The sequence below is a fragment of the Cyclopterus lumpus genome, chromosome 5, assembly GCF_009769545.1.
Source record: "Cyclopterus lumpus isolate fCycLum1 chromosome 5, fCycLum1.pri, whole genome shotgun sequence".
In the NCBI taxonomy this organism is placed as follows: Eukaryota; Metazoa; Chordata; class Actinopteri; order Perciformes; family Cyclopteridae; genus Cyclopterus; species Cyclopterus lumpus.
In genome coordinates, this window is record NC_046970.1 from 8,985,196 (window position 1) to 9,008,105 (window position 22,910).

General features: G+C 41.7%; 1 protein-coding gene across 1 annotated transcript; it reads right to left on the reverse strand.

Moving 5' to 3' along the window:
• Nucleotides 1–1,422: 1,422 nt before the first annotated feature.
• si:ch73-267c23.10 (serine incorporator 1) lies at nucleotides 1,423–22,910 on the reverse strand. The gene is made up of 10 exons (XM_034533114.1): nucleotides 22,596–22,910; nucleotides 14,308–14,469; nucleotides 12,725–12,918; nucleotides 10,309–10,388; nucleotides 10,056–10,193; nucleotides 9,444–9,613; nucleotides 6,407–6,497; nucleotides 4,823–5,024; nucleotides 3,260–3,478; nucleotides 1,423–2,487 (listed from the first exon to the last, which is right to left on the reverse strand). The coding sequence occupies exons 1-10, from the start codon at nucleotides 22,632–22,634 to the stop codon at nucleotides 2,352–2,354; spliced, it is 1,431 nt and encodes a 476-aa protein (XP_034389005.1). The 5' UTR covers nucleotides 22,635–22,910; the 3' UTR covers nucleotides 1,423–2,351.

The following is a 22,910-nucleotide window of genomic DNA, read 5'->3' on the forward strand; positions in this document are numbered from 1 at the left end:
TTAGCGAGCTGGTTGGTCTCCTCTGGTTTGATCAGATAGATATAATTGAGTATCATCTGCATAACAATGAAGGGTTATGGAGTTGTTTCCTGATAATATTGCCCAAAGGAAGCATATATAGGTAAATAAAATTGGTCCAAGCACAGAACCTTGTGGAACTCCGTAATTAACGTTGGTGGTCATTGAGGCTTCATCGTTTACGAATACAAATTGAGATCGATCTGATAAATAGGATTTAAACCAACTTAGTGCGGTACCTGAAATGCCAATCGACTGATCCAGTCTCTGGTAATAGGATGTCATGATCAATGGTGTCGAACGCAGCACTAAGGTCTAACAAGACCATTACAGAAGATGAGTCCCTGATGCAATTAGGAGGTCATTTGTAATTTTCACCAGTGCTGTCCTCTGTGCTGTGGTGTTTTCTAAATCCTGACTGAAACTCCTCAAATAAACTATTCTGATGTAGAAAGTCACACAACTGATTTGCGACTACTTTCTCAAGGATCTTAGAGAGGAAGGGAAGGCTAGAGATCGGTCTGTAAGTTAGCCAACACCTCTGGATTAAGAGTGGGCTTTTTCAGGAGAGGTTTAATTACAGCTACTTTGAAGGTATGTGGTACATGCCCTATTAGCAAAGACACATTAACAATATCCAACAGAGAGGTGCCAATTAAAGGCAACACGTCTTTAAGGAGCCTCGTTGGGATGGGGTTCAAGAGATAGGTAGACGGTTTAGAAGTAGAAACCGTTGAGGACAATTGGTCTAGGTTAATGGGAGAAAAGCTATCCAAATATACACCAGGGCATACAGCCGTTTCCAAGGCCACTCCTCTTGATGACAGATCGGCCAGATGTTTTTAAGGCAGCCTAAAATAACAAAATCTCAAAATAAATGGAAATAAAATTCATAGACAAACTGACAACATATGTCAGATGATGATGGATATTTGAATGTGTTTTGATGCCTGAAATTCAAGCTTAAAAATAAATCATAAAGTGACGTTCATTTGTGAAGATATTTTAGCTGAACAAAACATGTAAGTGTCATAAACGTTTGTTTGCCATAGAGTTAATTTTCTGCAATAATCCAAAATCTAATGGACAACATCCCATTGTCTTTTTGTTGACAGTAACGATGCTAACTTCCTGGTTGGCCTACACAAATACATCATCCCTGCAGCTCTCTATGACTAGACAATGCAATTCTTTTTTTGTGCATGTTTCTTAAATTGTGGTTGAATGTAAGTCTTAAAGAAAGCATTTGTGAATTATTTTCTTATTTCTGCACAGGTTTAAAACCTTGGCATTCTCTGAATGAAAATGAGTTATTGTTTGAAGGGATCATTTGATAATGATCTTTTTAAACAATGATTACATTGTATGTTTGACTTATAAAATGATGCTCTGATAAACATGAGGCACGTTGCACCAGATCATTTATTTGTGTTGAGTTTTGCAGCTATCTCGCTGTGAAAACGGAGTCAAAGCAAAAGAAAAATGTAAATCTAAACATAAACTGCAGGAGCATATACTGACGACAGTAAATCACTTTGGCATCAAGGCATTTGGTCAGCGTTTATATCACATAAGTCTCATTCATATTCTTACACATATTTAACCATCCAATTAGAATTCCCAGACATTTCTTACAAAACTTAATTCTTAGATAAAAAAAGATGGCATAATATCTTTGCAAGTAAAATAATAATACACATTAAAAGCAATTACATACTATTTGGAGTCATACAATGATGCACAGAGAAAACTAATATCATCACTCATATCATATCAGTTTCTATCTGTGTGTACCTGAAACAATCACATCTCACCTTTACGTTGAATATCTTGGACCATAAATATTCATCAGGAATTTGACATTGATTCAGATTGCAGGAATGTGCCATGTTTACCAACAACAGTTTACTTCTCCACTCATGTATTTCATATTACTCCTCATATATTCACATATCTGAAACATTTGACAGAGTATAAGGCATTGGAAGGCGTAGCATTAAACTATATAGGCTTACTACGTGCAGTTTACAAACCCTCATTATTATTACTGTAATACATTCGTATTTCTAAGCAGAGTGAATATATTTGTAATTAATTTATTATTTTTCAGTTCACATTACAAATGTACACAAATAAATGGGATGTTTTCACAACAGTAAATGCCTGGACCTGAAACAGCTGGTATGGCACCTCTAAACCAGACCTAATTGTTAAACTGAAATAATGAAACTAAAGTCTGGTCAAATGTATAAAATGAGAGTTAATTTTGAGAGTAAGATGTAGGCAATATGGTCAGAGTTTCTGGTGTGTGGAGGACAAGGTGGAGTCACTGATCAGCTGAAGTCTCGGTTGGTAAAGATCAAGGGGGCCACCAGGGTCCAGGTGTACAGGGCCAAGTACAGCCAGCAGGAGGAGATCTTCACCCACACTGCTGGCCACTTGCTGGTTATGGTGTAGTCTGCATCGGGGCTGTCGAGAGCAGAACACAACAAAGGTCTCTCAGTCTTAACATGTATCTGCTCATAATGTTGCTATGAGGAGAGTTTCAAAAGCACAACTTTAAAACTTGTGTTGAGCAGAGGTGTGTTATTTGGAAATGATTTATTTAGCATGAGAAAGCATATAAAAATGACGTAACCACTAATTTATTAGTCTAATTAAAAGGGTGCCAGCCCTCTATACTACGATATTCAAAGTATTAATATTGCAGAAAATAACAATTTGTTATGTAAAAGATATACAGCAATAATGTCTGCCTTAGTAGAGAATTAAGTCTCTCTCTGTGCTCTTAGTGCACGTGAGCGTGCCGCTGGTTAGTTCACAACGGCTCCCACACGGCTCCCACACGGCTGATAAACTCTGGTAAACACGGTTAGCTCCGTCAGCGCTGTTGCCGCCGTCACGTGAGACGTGCATTAGTTAATAGATCTGCTCTGAATTTCGTATGAAGCACATTTAAGAAAGATCTTTAGTTGTGGAAAAAAAATTAAAACTTGTGTTTATTATTATTTTTTCTCTGATTTTAAATGTTTGACATGGTAGCAGCTACAATAGTTTTATATAATTACTGGTTAACAATTTCAAATCTGCCTTTCAGGTTGAAACAGACCAGTCTGTATTAAGGTGCAGCAACACTGTCTTATTTGGTACTTCTCTTTTCTAAAAGATCCAACATCTGTCAAACATCTGTTTGATCCAGCTTGATGGATATAGCAGCTGTGTTGGGAGGGGGAGGACTGACCTGTACCAGTTGGTGAGGGTCATCATAATGTAAAGTGAGGCCAGGAAGAGCATGCAGTGGAAGAAGGAGTAGCTGTACTGGACCATGTCGCGCTCATTGTCTTCCACCCGCCTGGGTCCTGTGGAGAGGTCAGGGCTGCTGCCGTCCTCAGCCAGGATGGCCGAGTCTTTGGAGGCCATGGTCAGCTTGTTCACCTGGGTGGTGCTGGATGTACGAATGCTGAGAGAAGAATAAAGAGATAAATGGATACTGATGGCCCTGAAGTGCACACCACAACAGCATACATTTCTCCTACAGATTGGTAGTTGGTTACTTCACATCTTTCTTTAGCTACCTACACAAGCAAAGTTCAAGTTAACGAAACAATTTCCCCTCAAGGCTCGTGTAGCTGTTCTGGGACTTTAGATCATATCCCATGATCTTCCTCAGCAGATGGACTTTGTCCATTGACATAGAATATAAGATGTTTAAAGTTAGAATGAGGGAGTACAGTCTCAGTTGATTCCTGATACTCTATCTGACCTATGACATGAGTTTTTATATTTTGGGGGAAAAAATTATCCCATTTTTTGGGAGCTTGGCGATTGATATGGTATCAGGGACGTTACCATATCAATCATAAAATGTACGCTCCTCCTTCCCTCCTCCCCAACTATATTTTGGTTTGTTGCCTCAGGGCAACAATATGCTACCAGGGTACTAAAACACCAAACAAGCAAGGTATGTATTTTGACAACATTAACAACAAATGGATCCAAACAATGACAAATAGAAAATATCAAAGTAATATCAATTACTAACACTGTATGTAAGTAAACGAGACCATCAGAGAGAAGATTGTCGATTAGTTATTCTTAATGCTCGTCATCGGTGCCACCGGGTCAGATTCCTGCCAAACCAGATGATCTCATGCATGACTCCAGCAGAGACCATCAGAGCCCAGGAGGAGAGCTCAGCGCCCGGCAGGAGCAGTGTTGTTGTTGTTGTTGTCTCCTCCTCCTCCCCCTGCTGGGAGCCAACACCTACACCACGCTGCTGGAGGCCCAGGCCGGATTTCTAGGCCCCCTGAGAGGAAGGGAGGCACGGGAAAACCAGAACTGGGACTAAGCGGGGCAGATTGTGTGAGCCTGCAGCAGTAAAATGAGAGGTTTTCTAAAGGGACTCTGGTGCTTAGAGACACTACCGCTTCTGTCCACTCGGAACAACAAAATCAACACAAAATGAAAGCTATGAATCTTTTATTTCCCTGAGTGCTTGAAATACTTTGGCGACATTCTTGACCTTGGAAAACGCAACTAGTAGATGAAGATCCTGAGATATGACTGGAAGCTCCAGAAAAAAAATGAAATAGAACTCAAGATGAAACTAAACTTTGAAACTCAGTTTACTTCATTAGTTTTGAAATAGAGAAGACATTTGTCTACATTGATAAATGATGAATAAGTGTTTATCACATAATTGTTTTTGTTTTGTATTTCGTGCATGTGTTTATGACAGTGAAGAGGTCTTGCATGTGATGTAAAGTCTTGTGAGAAACAGTTTCCCAGTTTCCCATCGTCTCACCTTGAATAGAGGATGCACAGGACAAATATAGCGAGCCCCACGATGCTCTGGCCATCCCACCACTGCAGGTACGGGGATGTCAGGACTGGTTCCTCTGTGCCGATGATCACCACGGCTGTCTGGTTCTCTATCTCCAGGGGTTCAGGTGAGGGGGCCGCAATCTGCTGGAAGATGCTCAGTAGGCTGGGGTTACATGTTCTGTCTGAGGGCAGAAGAGAAAAAACAAGCACAATGTTTTAATCTACAGCTTGTAATGATGACCGACACTGATTCTGATAGAAGATTACTAAGGATGAAGTGACTGGATGAAGAGGCACCCTAGTTGCCACCTTATGGACACTAGAGAGAATGCAGCTTTAAGGAACTTCCACATTGGCTCCACTTTTCAGACCCATAGGTTGCCGCCTGGTAGAAAGAGCTCTTTGCAACTTGCAGCTCTCTTTCTCTGTATAAGAAACCAAACTAAGTAATATGTTCTGTGACTGTCGAGCTCCTTGACTGTTTCAACTTTCAGTACTACTGCAGCAGTCGTGACAGTGACTATTATTGTTTGTCTCAATTGTAGTATAACTTAATACAATTTAGGCTTCACTTCATAAAAAATATTATATTAGACTCCAAAAGTTACCCTGCTTCCGTGGAAATACTGCACTTATATTGTCACAGGTTTGAATATCATATCATACTATATTCAATATAATCATGTTGTGTTTGGGCTGGCAAGAACCTTTTTGTGGCCCCTATTTTGTGAAACTCCTCAGCACACTCATTAAACTTCCTGAGAAATAGCATGAGTTATGGGTATCCCCCTATTAACACATTCTTGTCTCAACCCCTCCCCCCACCTCCCCCATCTGTTTCCTTGCCTATAAGTTACATCTCTCTCTTATCTGTCTGCTATAACCTTCAACTCATGAATCGGCCTTTGAAGACCAGTAAACTCGTACCCTGCCTAAGACAGCACTGTCTCTACCTAATTGTCATAATACAATGAAGTCACCTCTCCCTCCGCCCTTACACACTCACTATCTGTGCATGTTCGTGTGCTACCTGACCCATTGGAAGGAAGAGTATATAAGGGTATATACACCAATGTGCATTTGTACTTCTCTGCTGAACATTCATCGTCCTGCAGTCTTGTTCCGTTTGCAAGAATAAATACTCAGAAGCTTAAATGTTGTTTGTTGGATCTCATTATTTGAAGCATCTCATCCGAAGCTTGTGAATAGGAGTTACAAATAATTCCTCCACAGGCTCAAGACATGAGATCCATGAAAGTAGCTTGAAAATTATACTTGGAACCATTCCAAATCAAATGTAATGCTTTGTGTGTGGATACCTTTGCAGTCTATGGAGAAATCAATTAACTACATCATGCATTTAGAAAAGAACCACCAAAAGAATGACTAACAAAAGCTATAAATCATGATCATCTGGCATTAAAAGGATGCTATTTCTTTAAAATGATTGCAACAATGCATAACAGAGCCAAGGACAGCTAGATGTCTGGTTTCTTGTTCGGGGCTGTTCTGCGAATTAATTTAGTTTACAGCAACATTTCAGGCAACCAGCACATATCCTCACCAGGCTCATTGGTCATGGCAGACCACGTGAGATACATGGTGTACAGGGTGATGATGGAGGACTGGAGAATACCTGAACGTTTCTGGGACTCCTGTGGACACAAATAAAATAGTCAGAAATCCATAAACATATAATGAGAAATACTCGTATAAATAAAATGTGCCTGAAAGTATGGAAAAGGCCAGTGAGTGGACACACTTTGTCAAGGTTTGGGAATAGGTTGTGAGCCAATGTTCAGAACATAAATACAAAGATATACCTTAGAATAAAATAAAACAATAAATACACTTACAACTCTTTAAAATACAAAATACAACTATTTATGTACCTGAGACTGTGGGTTGGTGGGAATAAAGGCAGTGCAAAAGATGTTGGTATGATAATGTGTAAAACCAGCGTAACAGAGCGTTCCGTGTCATCTATTTAAGGGTGTGGAGGATGAGTCTTACAGCCAGAGGAAAGAAGCTGCTCTGTAGTCTGCTGATAATGCAGCTGATACCTCTGAATCGCTGCTAGCTGGGGTGGGTATTACTGTACCTTTTAATAACAAATTGGGCTCTGCTCAGGCACCTCACCATTCAAGCTGAAAGGCCCTCCTGTCCTGGGCCATGCACATCCCAAGTCAGTTTGTAATATTTCAAGTCAGGATGCAGTCGACTGCTCCTCTCTTTAAAAAAGAGCTTGGCAGGGGCATTTCATTTTCTTAAATTTCCTTAAGAAATACAGCTGTTTTGAGCTTTCTTGTGGAGATGTGTGATGACCACGTTAGGTTGCTTTGATGCTGATTCCCAGGAACCTTGAACTGTTCGCTTGTGACATTTGTAGGAAAAATAAATACATTACACTGTTGGCAAATAACTTGAGACTATAGAGCATTTTAATACAGCATTAAGGTAAATCTGCACACTAGCTTGCTTCAGCCTAAACAACACACAGCATGGACCCTAGCGTTAAGGTCACGTAAGTTCGTGCCGAGTTACGAGAGCCCAAGGCCGAACTCAGTGGGAAAAGACAAAATAAGGGAGCGCCCGGTCCCACCACACACTGCCCTTATCATTGACTAGGGCAAAGGGGAGGAAGATACAGAGTAGCGTCCCAGACGTTGGCCAAGGCCACCCCATCCTGCAAACTGGATCATGCCAGCTCTACTACGCCCCCACCCTTGCACTCCGACAACATGCACACACACTGATGGATGAAGACCACAACCAATGGATGTGAGCCAGTGTGGGTGGAAATACCCAGTGCTCCAACCAGGCCGCGTCTAGCTAAAATAAGCTCCGCCTGCTACAATAGTCTTAACCAATGGGACCTCTTAAGAGGAATCCTATACGAAGCTTCCGCGCGCTCTGTTTAAGCGCCTTTTTCCTTGGACATTCAACCCTGTTGAATGTTTTGATTAGGACCGTGCACGTATAACTGTACGGGATGCAATACTCTGCTTTTTATTACTGAATAAATATTTGTGATTTTACCTCTCGACTCCGCTTGTCTGTTGAAAGCCTGAGCCGCACACTTGTTCCCTGCGTTCCGGCGCACAATACCTTGCCTCCTTTTTTTTTTTTTTTTTAATCAACAATCCTTGATTTTCACAACCTGAGCACCACTCTACAATATCCTCTATTTCCTCGCGATATGAATCCTCAGGGTTGTTTGTTATCTGGCCGGCGATGCAGGTGTCTCCGTAAAACTTATATTAGTTTTAGTTGACCAAAATCAAAAGTCACAAATTTGCATCAAAGGGCTTTACAATCTGTACAACAAACGGATCAGCGGGCTGCTTGGGTGGGGCGCATTTGATTTAGATGCCTATGAGACAAGGAACCGTAATTCCAGATGTTCACCAGTTTAAATGCATATCAGATAGCAAATACTCACAGACAAGATGTTACAACTCTGGGAGATTATCATGGTTGCAAGGTTTATTAGAATCCTTTTATTGCTCCAAATTGGTTTGTGGACTACAAATTTGGCATTTTTGCAGTCACCATCACCATTTTTAGGCAACCAAAATATTACAGTTAATTTTCATGAAGTGAAAACCTAGTGTGAAAAAGTTAATGTTGGAAGACAAAGGCTACATCCACACTATTATGTATCTTTTGCTATGTTTACACCTAACGTCCAGACTTTGGAGATTTAACCCCCCAAAAACGCTACCATTATTGTTGTGTTAATTTTAAAACTACGGGGTTGCGTTGTAGTGTGGATGGGTGGAAACGGAGGCCCCCGTATTCGCTATTTGATTGGTAACGTCCTTCCCTCATTCGTCACGCCGCCAGAAGAAAACAACAGCTTTGATTACTGATCGACTCGAGTGTTTCATTCAACATAGATACTATGTTGTCTATACAAGCTGCTGTTGTACAGTTAAATTCTGCATTTAAAAAATTCTACTACAGCCGACATGCAGAAGAAACAGCTGTTATTATAGCGAGTGGCGTGTCCAGCGGCGTCATCAGCCCTATGGAGCAGACGCCTGAAGTCACAGTTTGTGGCTTTATTGACGGTTAATCTTTGATTTGTATGTGTTCATTTTTGTAAGTACGATTGATGTGTGAGATAGAGAGATAGCACGACCTGTAGACTAGTAACTAAGTTAAAAAAATATAACTATAATAAGGAATAATGAGGAAGATTATAGGGGAAGAGCTTAAGTATCAAGCCCAACCTTTTATTATTAATAAAGAGTACTATATTTCCAATTTTCTGTAACTACAGAAACACAGGCACTCCGCCCGTGTGGACAGAGATCAATCTTGTTTTAAAACTCGGTTTCATATTTAAATTTATTAGCATACATATGCTACATGTGTAAAAGGGTTAAAGTTCTAAGACAAATACACCGACAGCTACAAGTGCGGACAATGCCGTGTTAGCAACCTGTCAATCACAAGGTAGCCACGCCCCAAAGCATACGCTGCTGTTTTTCCACTTCCTGTATCTCAAAAGCCCGGCAAATTGTTGTACTGTTGCATCGAACGAAAGCTCACAACTGCATGATGAACACTGAATGATCGACACTGAAGTAATGTACCTGTACTTTATGCAGCACAGAGACAACAGAGACCACGATGCAGAACAACATGTTGAAGCTGATGAAGAACTTGTTGAGGAAGCATCCATCAGGCTTGGTATAGAAGACGAAGAACAGCACGACAGCAATACATGACAGGATGTAGTTGAGGATTGTGACTGCGAGCAAAGCTGGAAACCAAAAGGTAGAAAAGGTAAATATTGGAAACAAAAACAGCCTAAAACTTTCATAATGAAGTATAGACGTAAACAATATATTTCTAATTCTAAGTGTTCACTCCCAGCACCCAGACATTAAATGTTTCTGTCAGCTGTCAGCAGTTTTTCCCTGTGTTTTGCATCACTGATTGGTAATTTCCTTCACCTGCTCTCAATCACTCCCATTCTGTGTGTTTCCTGATTGGTCATTTCCTTCACCTGCTCACAATCACCTGCCCCTGTTTTTTCCCTCTGCCAGCCCCATAACATATATACTCCCCTGCGTTTGTTATTCCTAGTGTGTGCATTGCCTTCCAGCATCAAATCTGCATGTTTTTATTTTTTAATTTGCAAGTACCCACTCAAAACACAGTTGAAAGCAGCATGTCTTAGTGCCACAGCTTGAGTCACTGACCTGCATACCAGCACCGGGAGTTGCCAGTCTCCATCTTGTCCACCCAGGACTCGTTCCAGGAGTGGGCAAAGTCCACCAGCAGCACCAGCTGGATTAGAATGAAACAGAAAGCTCCAACGCAGCCGACGACGAACCACGCTGCGACGACAGACACACAGTTCGTTCGATTACTCATCTGTCGTGCAGTGTCACAACTCTGTGCGTTCAATGTCAAGATCTGAGATGCCAAAACCTTAAAATATTAGGTTCTTACTGTATGTAAAAGGCCCATCTGGGATGTAAAAGGCACCGGTTGTAATGGCCACCAAGGCAGCACACTTAAAGAACCAAAATCTGAAAACAAATTACACAGTAACATGTGCATAAATATATAACAACATGCTCCAAGGTTTAAACGGGTGACAAACTAGAGATGCTGAGGAACCATGTGGTTACTGTATACTGGACTGTCAATTAACCATTACGTATCAAATTAGCTACAGTAGCTTGGAAAACGGTGATATGGCATGGGGAAACTGAATTAGATGGATTTACTGTTATCAGAACACAAATGAGACAAGTATTACACCCTGCGGTCCCTCCTCCTCACTGGCCACCGCTGGGAGACTACTACACCTTCGAAAACATTTAGAGGTGTAGTAACTTATAGGTGTTTATGCAATGGTTTTACTGGTCCGGCCCAGTGATCATATTGGCTTTATGTGGCCCATGAACAAAAATTATTAGTTTAATAATTTGTGATTTGTTGTTAATATTTCTTTAACTATATGAATTTAAATCGGGTGTGTCAATCGCAATTTCACTAAGGACCACACTAGGGAGTGAGAATCACGTCAAGGGCCAGGCATATATGCTTTACTGATTGTTTTGTTGCTTAACCTCACAACCTATCAGCTATCAGTCTGATGGCCAATGAGCCTCTGGGATCAATGGGCTGTATATCTGGGGATCTGCTGCCGCCAGCAGATATCTGGGCGCAGACTTCCTCTTCCGTGTGCTGCTCATCGTTTACGGTCCGATTAGCAACTTGAGATGCGAGTCTGGAGTTGTACGAACGGGTTGTCTCACAATTAGCCAGTTAACAAGCTCATTTTAATCCATTAAAAAGCTAATTCATGGTCAGACAATAGCCGTTGGGTTCATAGAGTACCACCTTTTCTGCTCTCCACGCGGACTGTTTACCTGCATTCAACCAAAGTTTGCTTGAACGTGATTATTCAATACTACTCGGACTAAAACTCCAAACCAGAACGCTGCCGATGCCAAAACGTCTGTTTACAATTTAGTCAACATCAAAACATTGGAGAGGCAACAAAAGAGTTGCTTAGCATTCAGTCAAGAAAAACTAATAACATTTTTACAAGTCGGCTCCCACACAGACAACTCACAGCAACCTGGTTCACCTAAATATGACCACTCAATGCTTTGTGTGGGACATTTAATATATCATATGCTGATTCATCAGACCATCACAGACATACCTCGCTCGTAATCCAATCCCCTCATCCCCGTTCTTTAAAACTGTGATGGTGCAGCGCTAAGAGTAAGTGATGAGATTGTCCTGTAAGACGTGTTTGTTTTTCTTTTCCAAAGTCTGCATTACAGATAAATCTTTGTAGTGCTCGTATTGAATCGCCCTTTCAATTAAAACCTGAGTTATTTGGGAATTGGAGTTATCTGCTGTAAATAGCTTCTTCCTGAAGTAAGGAATCGACTAAACTGGACTGGACTCACAAGACTGTCAGACGCTCCGGAAAAAAGCCGTGAGAAAATCATTTTTGTTTCGGTTACTTTTTCCTTGTTGAACTGAACTGGAAAGAATATTATTTTGTTTTACTGATTAAGTGGAGAGGAAAATACTGAACGGGTGTTGGACATTATCTGGAATGTTCTCTGTGTATTGTTTTTGTCTGCCCGTAAATTTGCCTCAGAGGGCTTTACAATCTGTACACATACGTCATCCTCTGTCCCGGGACCTCACATCGGATCAGGAAAAACCCTTTAACAGGGAGAAAAGGGAAGTGTTTAATTGTTTGGTGGCCGATACTAAATGTTTTTTTCTTTTGGGGATGTGCTTTGGAGGGTTCAAGATATGAGTATTGTGTTTATTATGCTCTATACTTGAGTCATTTGTGTGTGTGTGTGTGTGTGTGTGTGTGTGTGGTTGACTGACTTAAAATTACTGACTCATAAACCTGAAGACATTGGAAGGAGATGACCTAACGGGCACCCCAAGCAACCAGTCTCAAAGTTACAGCACATGTCCCATACAGCCGAGTCTCATGGCTAGACCCTAGAAATGACCCCTCAATGGCGCATGCAAGGGCCACATGTTGCTGAGCAGACCTCAACTCGGTAGATCAATATTGATTGAGGACCTAAATGGATGTGGAGGCCGGATTGATAGACGAGTATTGTGCCGTAAAGCTGAAAAAACGAAAATAAAAGGGAGCAGAAGACTCTAAGGACTTCAAGGGTGTGTGCAGGACAAAGGCCATCTGCCAAACGGCATGTTGTATAACTTAACCTCAACTTAACATAACCTTTGACCTAGTGTTACGGTGCACATGCACAGAAGGCAGAGAAAGCCAAAGTTATCTTTCTCCTTTTGTGTTTGACATAGGCATACTCCGTTTCATGAAACATCTCTGGTGTAAATCTGTGCTTACCCATTGTGGATGGTGGCTCGGGGGTCTCTGCTGTTCTTGATGTTAATCATAAGAACGGCGAACACCAGGAACCACATACTCATGCCAAAGCAGATGCGGTACACTGCCTTGTAGCCCACGAACATTTGACAGTCGACGTCGGCCTGCAGGCCGGGGATAGAAGAGCCAGCCCCGTCTTCACAGAAGCCTGGGATCTGCAGCAAATCACAGGGGGTCACATTGCAACTTAAAGCATTTAGAAACGATGGGCTCAAATGAGCAGGAGCTGAACTCTGTGTGATGCTAAATAGTGCCGGGCAATTAAACCAATATCTAAAACATTGTGAACCTCTAACTGATCTAATTCAAGTCTGTAATGAACCTGAATTTTACGTCCTTGGTACTGAGTTATAACACTAACTTATAACAACACAGGCTAGCAGCTTCAAAATAAATTATTTAGAATAATTTTTTGACAATAACAATAGTGAGCTATTTTAACTTTTCTGCTGTTGCTGCTCAAGAAAGACTATTTATTTACATATGAATAATAAAGTAATGTTAATTCTTTTTTAATTGTCTTTTTTTTTCTCACAAAATAATCAAAAAAGAACTGATAAGCAGTATTGATAATACTAGTATGGATAAAACCCTAACGATACCCATCCCAAGTGCCTTGTCAATGTGACTTTTGTGATCGGATTCACCAGATCAGAACTCAACTGTGTCCACATGTGACACTTCAACGAAACCTGCCTGATCGGGTTTAATTTCCTTTCAATTCTTGACAAAGAATCTTCCGTTATTTTTTATGCTAACCTTCCTCCCTTCAGTAGTAGTAGTAGACTTGTTTTATTAAAGAATAGCCGCTAACCAAAAAAAAAAAGAAAATTATTCACAATAGCCAAGAGCCTTGTAGCCCACAAACATTTGACACACTCGCCAGTTACTGCGTCCTGATGATCGGATGACAAACAAGTGTAACCAGGACCTAAGTGTAACTCAGGCCAATAATCAGTACACTTATGCTGATCGATAAGTGACAAGAAATGCAAGTTTGTCTGAGATAATTTCAACGCAGCCAGTGTCAATTTTACACAATTTCTCCACCAGAGACCATTGAAAATGTTATTTTGGACAATACTCCACTCATTACATAAATCTCTCAGCTGATTTTAATCAAAACAAAAACAAAATGGAAGGGACCATTATCAACCAGAATTACTGCCTTGCCGATGTATACCTCCCTCAATAACTTGCAGTTTACATTGATGTCTGATCAAAATGTCTTCTTACTAGACAATTGTGTGAAATTGTCATATTTAGCCCACACATTCTTGTGTTATGGCCCAATGTGTTCTGTGAAGTCACGGTGACCTTTGACCAACACCTTCTAATCAGCTGATCCTTGAATTCCAGTGGACAGCTACATTAAACCAGTGCATATAGTGTTTGCTGCCATTAACCACTGTGTAATATGAGCAAAAACGTCATCACTGGTACAATTACGACCCAATCTGTTTCACATAGAAATAGAGCATTACTGTGAATAGAAACGTCCGTTCCATATATGCATTTTCTTTATTTCCATAGTCCACTCGTACCCTTTTCAGCTGCTCATCCACACCCGGCGACAGCATGATGCAGGCAACGATGGTCCCCAGCAGCAAGATGGAGGCGTAGATGATCCTGGTCACCGTGGAGTTCCTGGTTCTCGGGCAGCAGCTGCACATCAGACAGGTTGCACTGCTGCACAGGCACGGCACCTAGGGACAGACAAAAGCATACATTTTTGCATCCACATTCCACATTTGCATCCACATTCATACTGGTCGGTGTGTACATGCCGCCGCAGGGCAACGTGCAGGAGACACAGCGGACACTCACCGACCAGATACTGTGCGTGGAGCGGACCTACCCGGACTCCTTAGTCATTGTCCTTGGTGACTTCAACAAAGGAAATCTCAGTCATGAACTTCCTAAATACAGACAGTTTATTAAATGCTCAACCAGAGAGGAGAACATTCTGGACCACTGTTACACCACAATACCTGCCTATCGTGCCGTCCCCCGGGCTGCATTGGGACACTCCGACCATGTGGTGGTCCATCTGATTCCTGCCTACAGGCAGAAATTAAAACTCTGTAAACCTGTGGTGAGGAAATTCAAGAAGTGGCCCAGTGAAGCTCAGGAGGATCTTCGGGCATGTTTAGACTGTACAGACTGGGATGTCTTCAGGACTGCTACCAACAGTCCGGATGATTACACAGAGGGTGTGACCTCATACATCAGCTTCTGTGAGGACAGTTGTGTTCCAACCAGCACCAGGGTGAGTTACAACAACGACAAACCCTGGTTTACAGCGGAACTCAGAAAGCTACGGCTGCATAAGGATCAGGCATTTAGGAGTAGGGACAAGGATTTGTACAAAGAGGCAAAATACAAGTTTAGCAAGGCGGTGAGAGGTGTTTAACAACTGTACTCTGAGAAACTGCAACACCAGCTAGTGACTCTGCTTTTGTCAGGAGAGGTCTCAGACACATCACCAACTAAAAGCCTAAAACCCCCCACTCCATGAATGACCTCCGCCTGGCAGACAAGCTGAATGAGTTACATTACATTACATTACATGTAATTTAGCTGACGCTTTTATCCAAAGCGACCTACAATAAGAGCATTCAATCATGAGTACAAACTCAGAACAACAAGAATTGAGAAAGTACAATTTCTTCAATAAAGTTAAACTACAAAGTGCTATCAGTAAGAGTCATTTAAGTGCCGCTAAAGTGCTACTACGGCACTACCTTCCCTATTCAGGTTCTACTGTAGATTTGAAAGACAAAGGGACAGTCCTGACTCCATCCCCCACAGCTCCATCAAACAGCCACAAACCACTAGAACCCCCGCAAAGCAGCCGGCCCGGTGTCTCCCCCTCCACCCTGAAGCATTGTGCTAACCAGCTGTCTCCGGTGTTTACAGACATTTTCAACACCTCCCTGGAGACATGCCAGCCTGCTTCAAGGCCTCCACCATAATCCCCGTCCCCAAAAAACCTGGGATCACAGGACTCAATGACCCTGACATGTGTGGTCATGAAGTCTTTTGAACGTTTTGTCCTGTCCCACCTCAAAGCCCTCACCGACCCACATCTGGACCCCCTGCAGTTGGCCTACAGAGCAAACGGGTCTGTAGACGATGCTATCAACATGGCCCTTCACTTGATCCTCCAGCATCTGGACTCCCCAGGAACCTAAGCCAGGATCTGTTTGTAGACTTCAGCTCTCCCTTTAACACCATCATCCCGTCTCTGCTGCATGACAAGCTGAGTCCCTTCCATCGGGCAGGAGGCTGCGGTCCATCAGGACCAAGACCTCACGCCACACAAACAGCTTCTTCCCGTCGGCAGTCGGGCTCATTAACAGAGCCTGGGCCCCCCACTGACTGACTCTGACATCTAGGACAATTTCCTAACGGTCACTCCCCTTACATTACACTGTCTAAAGTACTACAACATCAATTTACGACACGCAGGTTCACCAGAAACTCCTTCAGCTCCTCCTCGTAGACTATTTTAATTTCCAATTCAACTTAAACAAATGTTTCAACAGCGAGCACTTAAATATATTCTTTAAGAAAAGTAGCCTTTTTTGGTTGTAAACTCAAGTTATGGTGCTGTTCTTTTTCGGGAATGTTGAGTAAACCAAAGTCATCACCAAAGGCATGCGAGGAGCAGTGAGAGATATCAGAGCATAGAACACTTCCCCATGTCATTCTGTTAATTGGCGGAGGCTGATGGCTTCTCTCTACTTGACAGTGTGGTGAATCAGATTAAACATGACATCTGAGTCATCTGCAGAGAGGCAGGATCATCTGATGATCACTGACTTTTGGTCTGTGCCTGAACTAAAAGGTTGCATCAATCCGCTGTTTAGTCTTGCTGCCTTTCAACTCTTGAACTAACCACACATGGGTTAGTTTGCTGCTATAATAATGCTCTGAATCACCTCAAGAACCCTTATATTGCAACGAATGCTGATTGTCATCCTGGATAAGGTCCGTAAACTGTATAGAAAAGTATGTGGCGTAAAACAGACGGGTTCCTCTAAGTCCCTTTTGGAGCAGTGGTTCTCAAATGGGGCTACGTGTATATAACATATGTGTAAATTCATAAATGTAATTTTTTTTAAATAATCTATTTTAAATCAGACACTGATGGCACAGCACTGTCTATTACATCTTTTTTTTTTCAACCAAAAATGCTTTGCGCTAGTTGAGGGTGTTGGGGTCATTCAAATCGAAAGCCCGTAGGAGGAAGAATTCAGCCGAACAACTTCTCTCGTTCTGGTAGATTTATTCGTCTGGTCATCAGTAAAGCACACACTGCAATAGCAAGAGCAGGATGATTCGTCCAGCTCGCAGGCTGGAGTCGAAGCACACACACAAACCGTAACTTTCAAGTTATATTTCCTTGAATTAGTCATTGTCATCGATTTCTAATTGGCCTTCTCTGCCAAAAGGGACCTCTCTGCCCTGGTGGCCTTTAGACACCCCGCGTTCAACGCAGATATGTCTTCTATTTAAATGTATAACAAAAACACACATGTCTGTTGGAAGGTGTCCATCATTTGGCTTAACCACAATTTCCTGTTTTTCAGTTTCGTTCTGCATCTGTTTCTTTTAGCTGTCTCTTAGTTTGTCCTCTTGTTAACTCTCTGCTATCCTGACATAGAATATTGAACAATACATAAATGAGAATAGACTATCAAATGGTACTTGGCTGAAGAAATGTTTCACAGGGGGTACATCACTGAAAAAAGGTTGAGAATCACTGCTTTTGAGAGCACTATTAATGTCCCGTATGTCTCCCTTCAATGAGAAAACAGGCACAGCACTCAAACAGATGCTGTTTTCGGTTACAATGAACTGCTTCAGTTTCGCTCTCCCACACCAACAACTGAGCAGAGTCAAGAGATAAAGGAGGCCCGGGAAGATTGTCAACAACTTAATACCCCTGCCAGCCAGACAAGGTCAGCTTAGTACATCCACGATAGGCCGAGGTCATGTGTGCCAGATAACAAGCAGGCAGCACATGACCCAACCGGCCAAAGAAATTGGTTTATAGGAGTACAATCCACTGAGACGTGGTGTGTTTACTTTGCTTGAGCTTCGCAGATTTGACAGTCCTCTACTGAAAAGCACAGACAGAATTTATATTCATTCTTCATTTAATAGTCAAGAAAACCCCTAAACATTTCCTCGTCACAGCTTCTGTGAGAATATGTTTCTTTCGGTTTTAAAAATCCCCATAAACCCAATAATATCAGATTATTGGACAACTTGTGATGTTGCCATTATTTGATATATATAACTTTTTTTTTAGGAATCCTGAGGCGCAGCTTGTTACAGCAGCTCCTGCTCACCGTTAAGCTTTTTTCTTGATACATTTGTGCTTTTTAGTACCTTAAAATATTTCGTTGTACTTTACTTTGTGATTACTTATTTATTATACTTGTTTTGATCTTCTTCTTTTTTTTTGCACTATCCACGCTGTGGGACGAATGCAGTGTTATTTGATCTTAAACTAGAAAGAGCATTTCCTGCTGAAAATGCGTTGGAATGCTAAAATCTGAAGAATGAAGCTGAAATATATAAAACAATAACTGAAAAAAGCTGAACATTTGAAGCTTGAAGCTGAAATGTTAAAAGAAATAGCTGAAGATTGATGAAAACAGCTGAAAATGGCTTAAACTTGCTGAATATATCTGAAAATAGCGAATATATATGAAAATAGCTGAATATATATGAAAATAGCGGAATAGACGAATATATGAAAAAATACAGAAAAGTCAAACTACCTGCTGAAAAGTGTTGAAGCCCAAATGCATTTAACTGAATTGCTGAAAATCCTTGTTTAAATGTATAATTGGACAAATTGAAAGGAAAACTGCATCATCTAAATAATCCAAGAGATGAATTACAATCCAAGAAAGGAGAGAGAGAGAGACAGACAGACAGACAGACAGAGAGAGAGACAGAAAGACAGAGAGACAGACAGACAGACAGAGAGACAGACAGACAGAGGAATGAGAATACCTGTGTGTGACTCTTGGGGCTTTTATTTTGAAAGGGAAGACAGACAGACAGAGAGACAGACAGACAGACAGACAGAGGAATGAGAATACCTGTGTGTGACTCTTGGGGCTTTTATTTTGAAAGGGAAGACAGAGAGACAGACGGAGAGACAGACAGACAGAGGAATGAGAATACCTGTGTGTGACTCTTGGGGCTTTTATTTTGAAAGGGAAGACAGAGAGACAGACAGACAGACAGACAGACAGAAAGAGGAATGAGAATACCTGTGTGTGTGACTCTTGGGGCTTTTATTTTGAAAGGGAAGACAGAAAGACAGACAGACAGACAGAGGAATGAGAATACCTGTGTGTGACTCTTGGGGCTTTTATTTTGAAAGGGAAGACAGAAAGACAGACAGACAGACAGAGGAATGAGAATACCTGTGTGTGACTCTTGGGGGTTTTATTTTGAAAGGGAAGACAGAAAGACAGACAGACAGAGGAATGAGAATATGTGTGTGACTCTTGGGGCTTTTATTTTAAAAGGGAAGACAGAAAGACAGACAGACAGACAGAGGAATGAGAATACCTGTGTGTGACTCTTTGGGCTTTTATTTTGAAAGGGAAGACAGAAAGACAGAGAGACAGACAGAGGAATGAGAATACCTGTGTGTTACTCTTGGGGCTTTTATTTTGAAAGGAAAGACAGACAGACAGACAGACAGAGGAATGATAATACCTGTGTGTGACTCTTGGGGCTTTTAAAAGGGAAGACAGAAAGACAGACAGACAGACAGACGAATGAGAATACCTGTGTGTGACTCTTGTGGCTTTTATTTTGAAAGGGAAGACAGAAAGACAGACAGACAGACAGGAATGAGAATACCTGTGTGTGACTCTTGGGGCTTTTATTTTGAAAGGGAAGACAGAAAGACAGACAGACAGAGGAATGAGAATACCTGTGTGTGACTCTTGGGGCTTTTATTTTGAAAGGAAAGACAGACAGACAGACAGACAGAGGAATGAGAATACCTGTGTGTGACTCTTGGGGCTTTTAAAAGGGAAGACAGAAAGACAGACAGACGAATGAGAATACCTGTGTGTGACTCTTGTGGCTTTTATTTTGAAAGGGAAGACAGACAGACAGAGAGACAGACAGACAGAGGAATGAGAATACCTGTGTGTGACTCTTGGGGCTTTTATTTTGAAAGGGAAGACAGAGAGACAGACAGAGAGACAGACAGACAGAGGAATGAGAATACCTGTGTGTGACTCTTGGGGCTTTTATTTTGAAAGGGAAGACAGAGAGACAGACAGACAGACAGACAGAGGAATGAGAATACCTGTGTGTGACTCTTGGGGCTTTTATTTTGAAAGGGAAGACAGAAAGACAGACAGACAGACAGAGGAATGAGAATACCTGTGTGTGACTCTTGGGGCTTTTATTTTGAAATAGAAGACAGAAAGACAGACAGACAGACAGACAGAGGAATGAGAATACCTGTGTGTGACTCTTGGGGCTTTTATTTTGAAAGGGAAGACAGAAAGACAGACAAACAGACAGACAGACAGAGGAATGAGAATACCTGTGTGTGACTCTTGGGGCTTTTATTTTGAAAGGGAAGACAGAAAGACAGACAGCCTGTAGCTGCTCTGTGTGTGTGTTTGTCTGTGTCCTCTTAATGTAGCTAAAACCAGAATAAGTGTGAGACTGCTCTGATTAGCTGCACCTGTGTCATGAGTGACACAGGTGCAGCTAATCACATGTCATGAGTGACACAGAGTTTTTGCTTTGAAGAATATCTTCAGACTTCAGTTCATTTATTTTTTTCGGAAAAAGCTTAATATCATATAGAACTTCAAAAGTAACCCCCCAATATAATTATATTTCCTGAGACACAAGACTCTTGCGAACCCATAAATGTTGCTTGTGGGTCTGTATGTTACACGATGTGTCTCTAGTCGCAATTTACAAATCAGGTGCCATCGTCTGTGAGAAGACGTTTTGGAGGGAAAGATATAATGGGGCTTTATGGGGCAGAGACTGGACTTGCTCCCTCGTTAAGCGTTCTCCTGACAAGTGTGGGAAACATCGTGGATTCTATCGACACATGTAAGGACCGGCACAAGAATCCCTACGTTTTTATCCATAAATGGTGTATAAAGAGTAAACGGTGTGGCCGTAGTGACAATTTACAAATCTTTTTTTCGTACGATCCTGAAGCTTCACTCCACTCTAGCGATGACGTCACAGCTCTAAGCTTCCACTCACACAATCATTGAAAACTCTCAAACGGGCTGAAAACACATCAAACTAAAACGGGGACAATAAAATAAGTATAAAAGTTATCAAAAGAAGCTAAATTATAAAGTATATATAGCTAACGATTTTATCTACATTTCAAAAGTTAAATGGTGTCTCTAGCTGAAAGCATGCGGACATTGGAAGGTTTTAAAGTTGAAAAAGTTTAAGCGGATTTGAAGTTTTCCTCCATAGGAACCCATTCATTTTTTATTCCATATAAATATTCATTATTTGAAGATATGAAAATATAAAAAATATTTGAAAATATAGAGTAATAGTTGAAGGTTCTGTCAACATTTGAAAATTTAAATGGTGTCTTTAGCTGAAAGTATGAAGATGTTATAAGGTTTTAAAGTTTAAGATTTTCTCCATTGTGATCCCATTTTAAAAAAAACTATAAAAAGATTTATAATATGAAGATTTGAAAAGTTGAAAAGTTGAAAAGTCATAGCGCTTGATTCCCGAAGGAGTTGAATTTTTTAATATTTGAACGGTTTCTAGAGCTGAAAATATGAAGGACTAGATACAGTTCAAAATACGTACGGAAGAAATAGAATAATAAGTTGAAGAAAGCTTACAAGAACAATAGTTGGACTGCTGAAGCATTCCAACTAATTACATTGTTCAATGAATATATAGCCGAAATGGATGAAGAGTGTATCCGCAGGACGTTGTGGTCCGGATCATGTACGTGACACGGACCGTCTCCCTCCTCCCAGTCCTGCTCTGCTCTCCTCTTCACACCCACGCACGCTGTTATCAGCGTCGGACTCCACATGATGGGCAATATTTCTGAATATGGCGCTCGTTGTGCTCGTGCAACAACGCAGAGATAATCCAATTAATAACGAGTAAGCAGATGTCCAAGTGTGTTATGATTGACCCCGTGCTTTGCCATGGGTTTCCTGCTCCGTCTCCCGGCCCTCACGCGAGAACACTTAACAGATAGAGGTTATTCCCACGTGTGTCTGCCACACAGCGGGACACTGGCTCGCTTCGTGGAAATAGAAACGCGTTTTAATGATGGCATCGAGTATGTTCAAACATCTTCGGGGGGGACAAAGCATCGCAAAGCCAATCAGGTTAAGTGCAGAAAAAAAACACTAAACGGAAATATTTCACATTTGGAGTTTTAGTCAATCTCTGTCCTAATGGTGAAGAAAAGAAAACATTGCATTTAAAACGCGAGACAAATTTACTGGAATTTGGCTTTCCATCTCCCCGCTAATGCAAGCTGTTGGAGACGGAATGAAACTATTTAATAACTGAATCATTTAGCGAGGAGGTCCTGCTTAGAGGAGTTACCAATTAACCACAGTCGCGTGCTCGGTACTAAACTACGTGGTGTGCATCGTAGCCCAGAAGCGACGAGAGGACTCTGGATTAAAACAGCGGATATTTGAGTGAAGTTTGGCGTGTGCGGTGGAGCGATGTCACCTGTGGCGGAACACTCCATTACGTTCCCCGTCAATGGTAACCAGTGGTTGTGAATAACGTCGGCGCTGTCAGAACTCACCCAGCTTGCGAGGGAAAAGGCTCCCAGAACGGTTCCCATGTCTCTCCAGTTCCAGTCCCGTCACAGGAGCGGACAGTCCGTCAGGTAACTCCGTGTTCTTCCCCCCGTCACGTCTGCTCCGCTCCTCCAGGGTGCACTCCAAACATACACCGGGTTACCTCAGTGAGGCGGCTGGGCACAACACAACCCGGACAGTTCAAAGCGCTCAATGTGCAGAGTGAATCCCGAATAGCCCCGGGCTCCGGGTACAGTCTGTCGCTCAGAGCGTCTCTGAGGGCGTCAAGCCGTTGACGTCATTCCGACGCTGACCTGTGA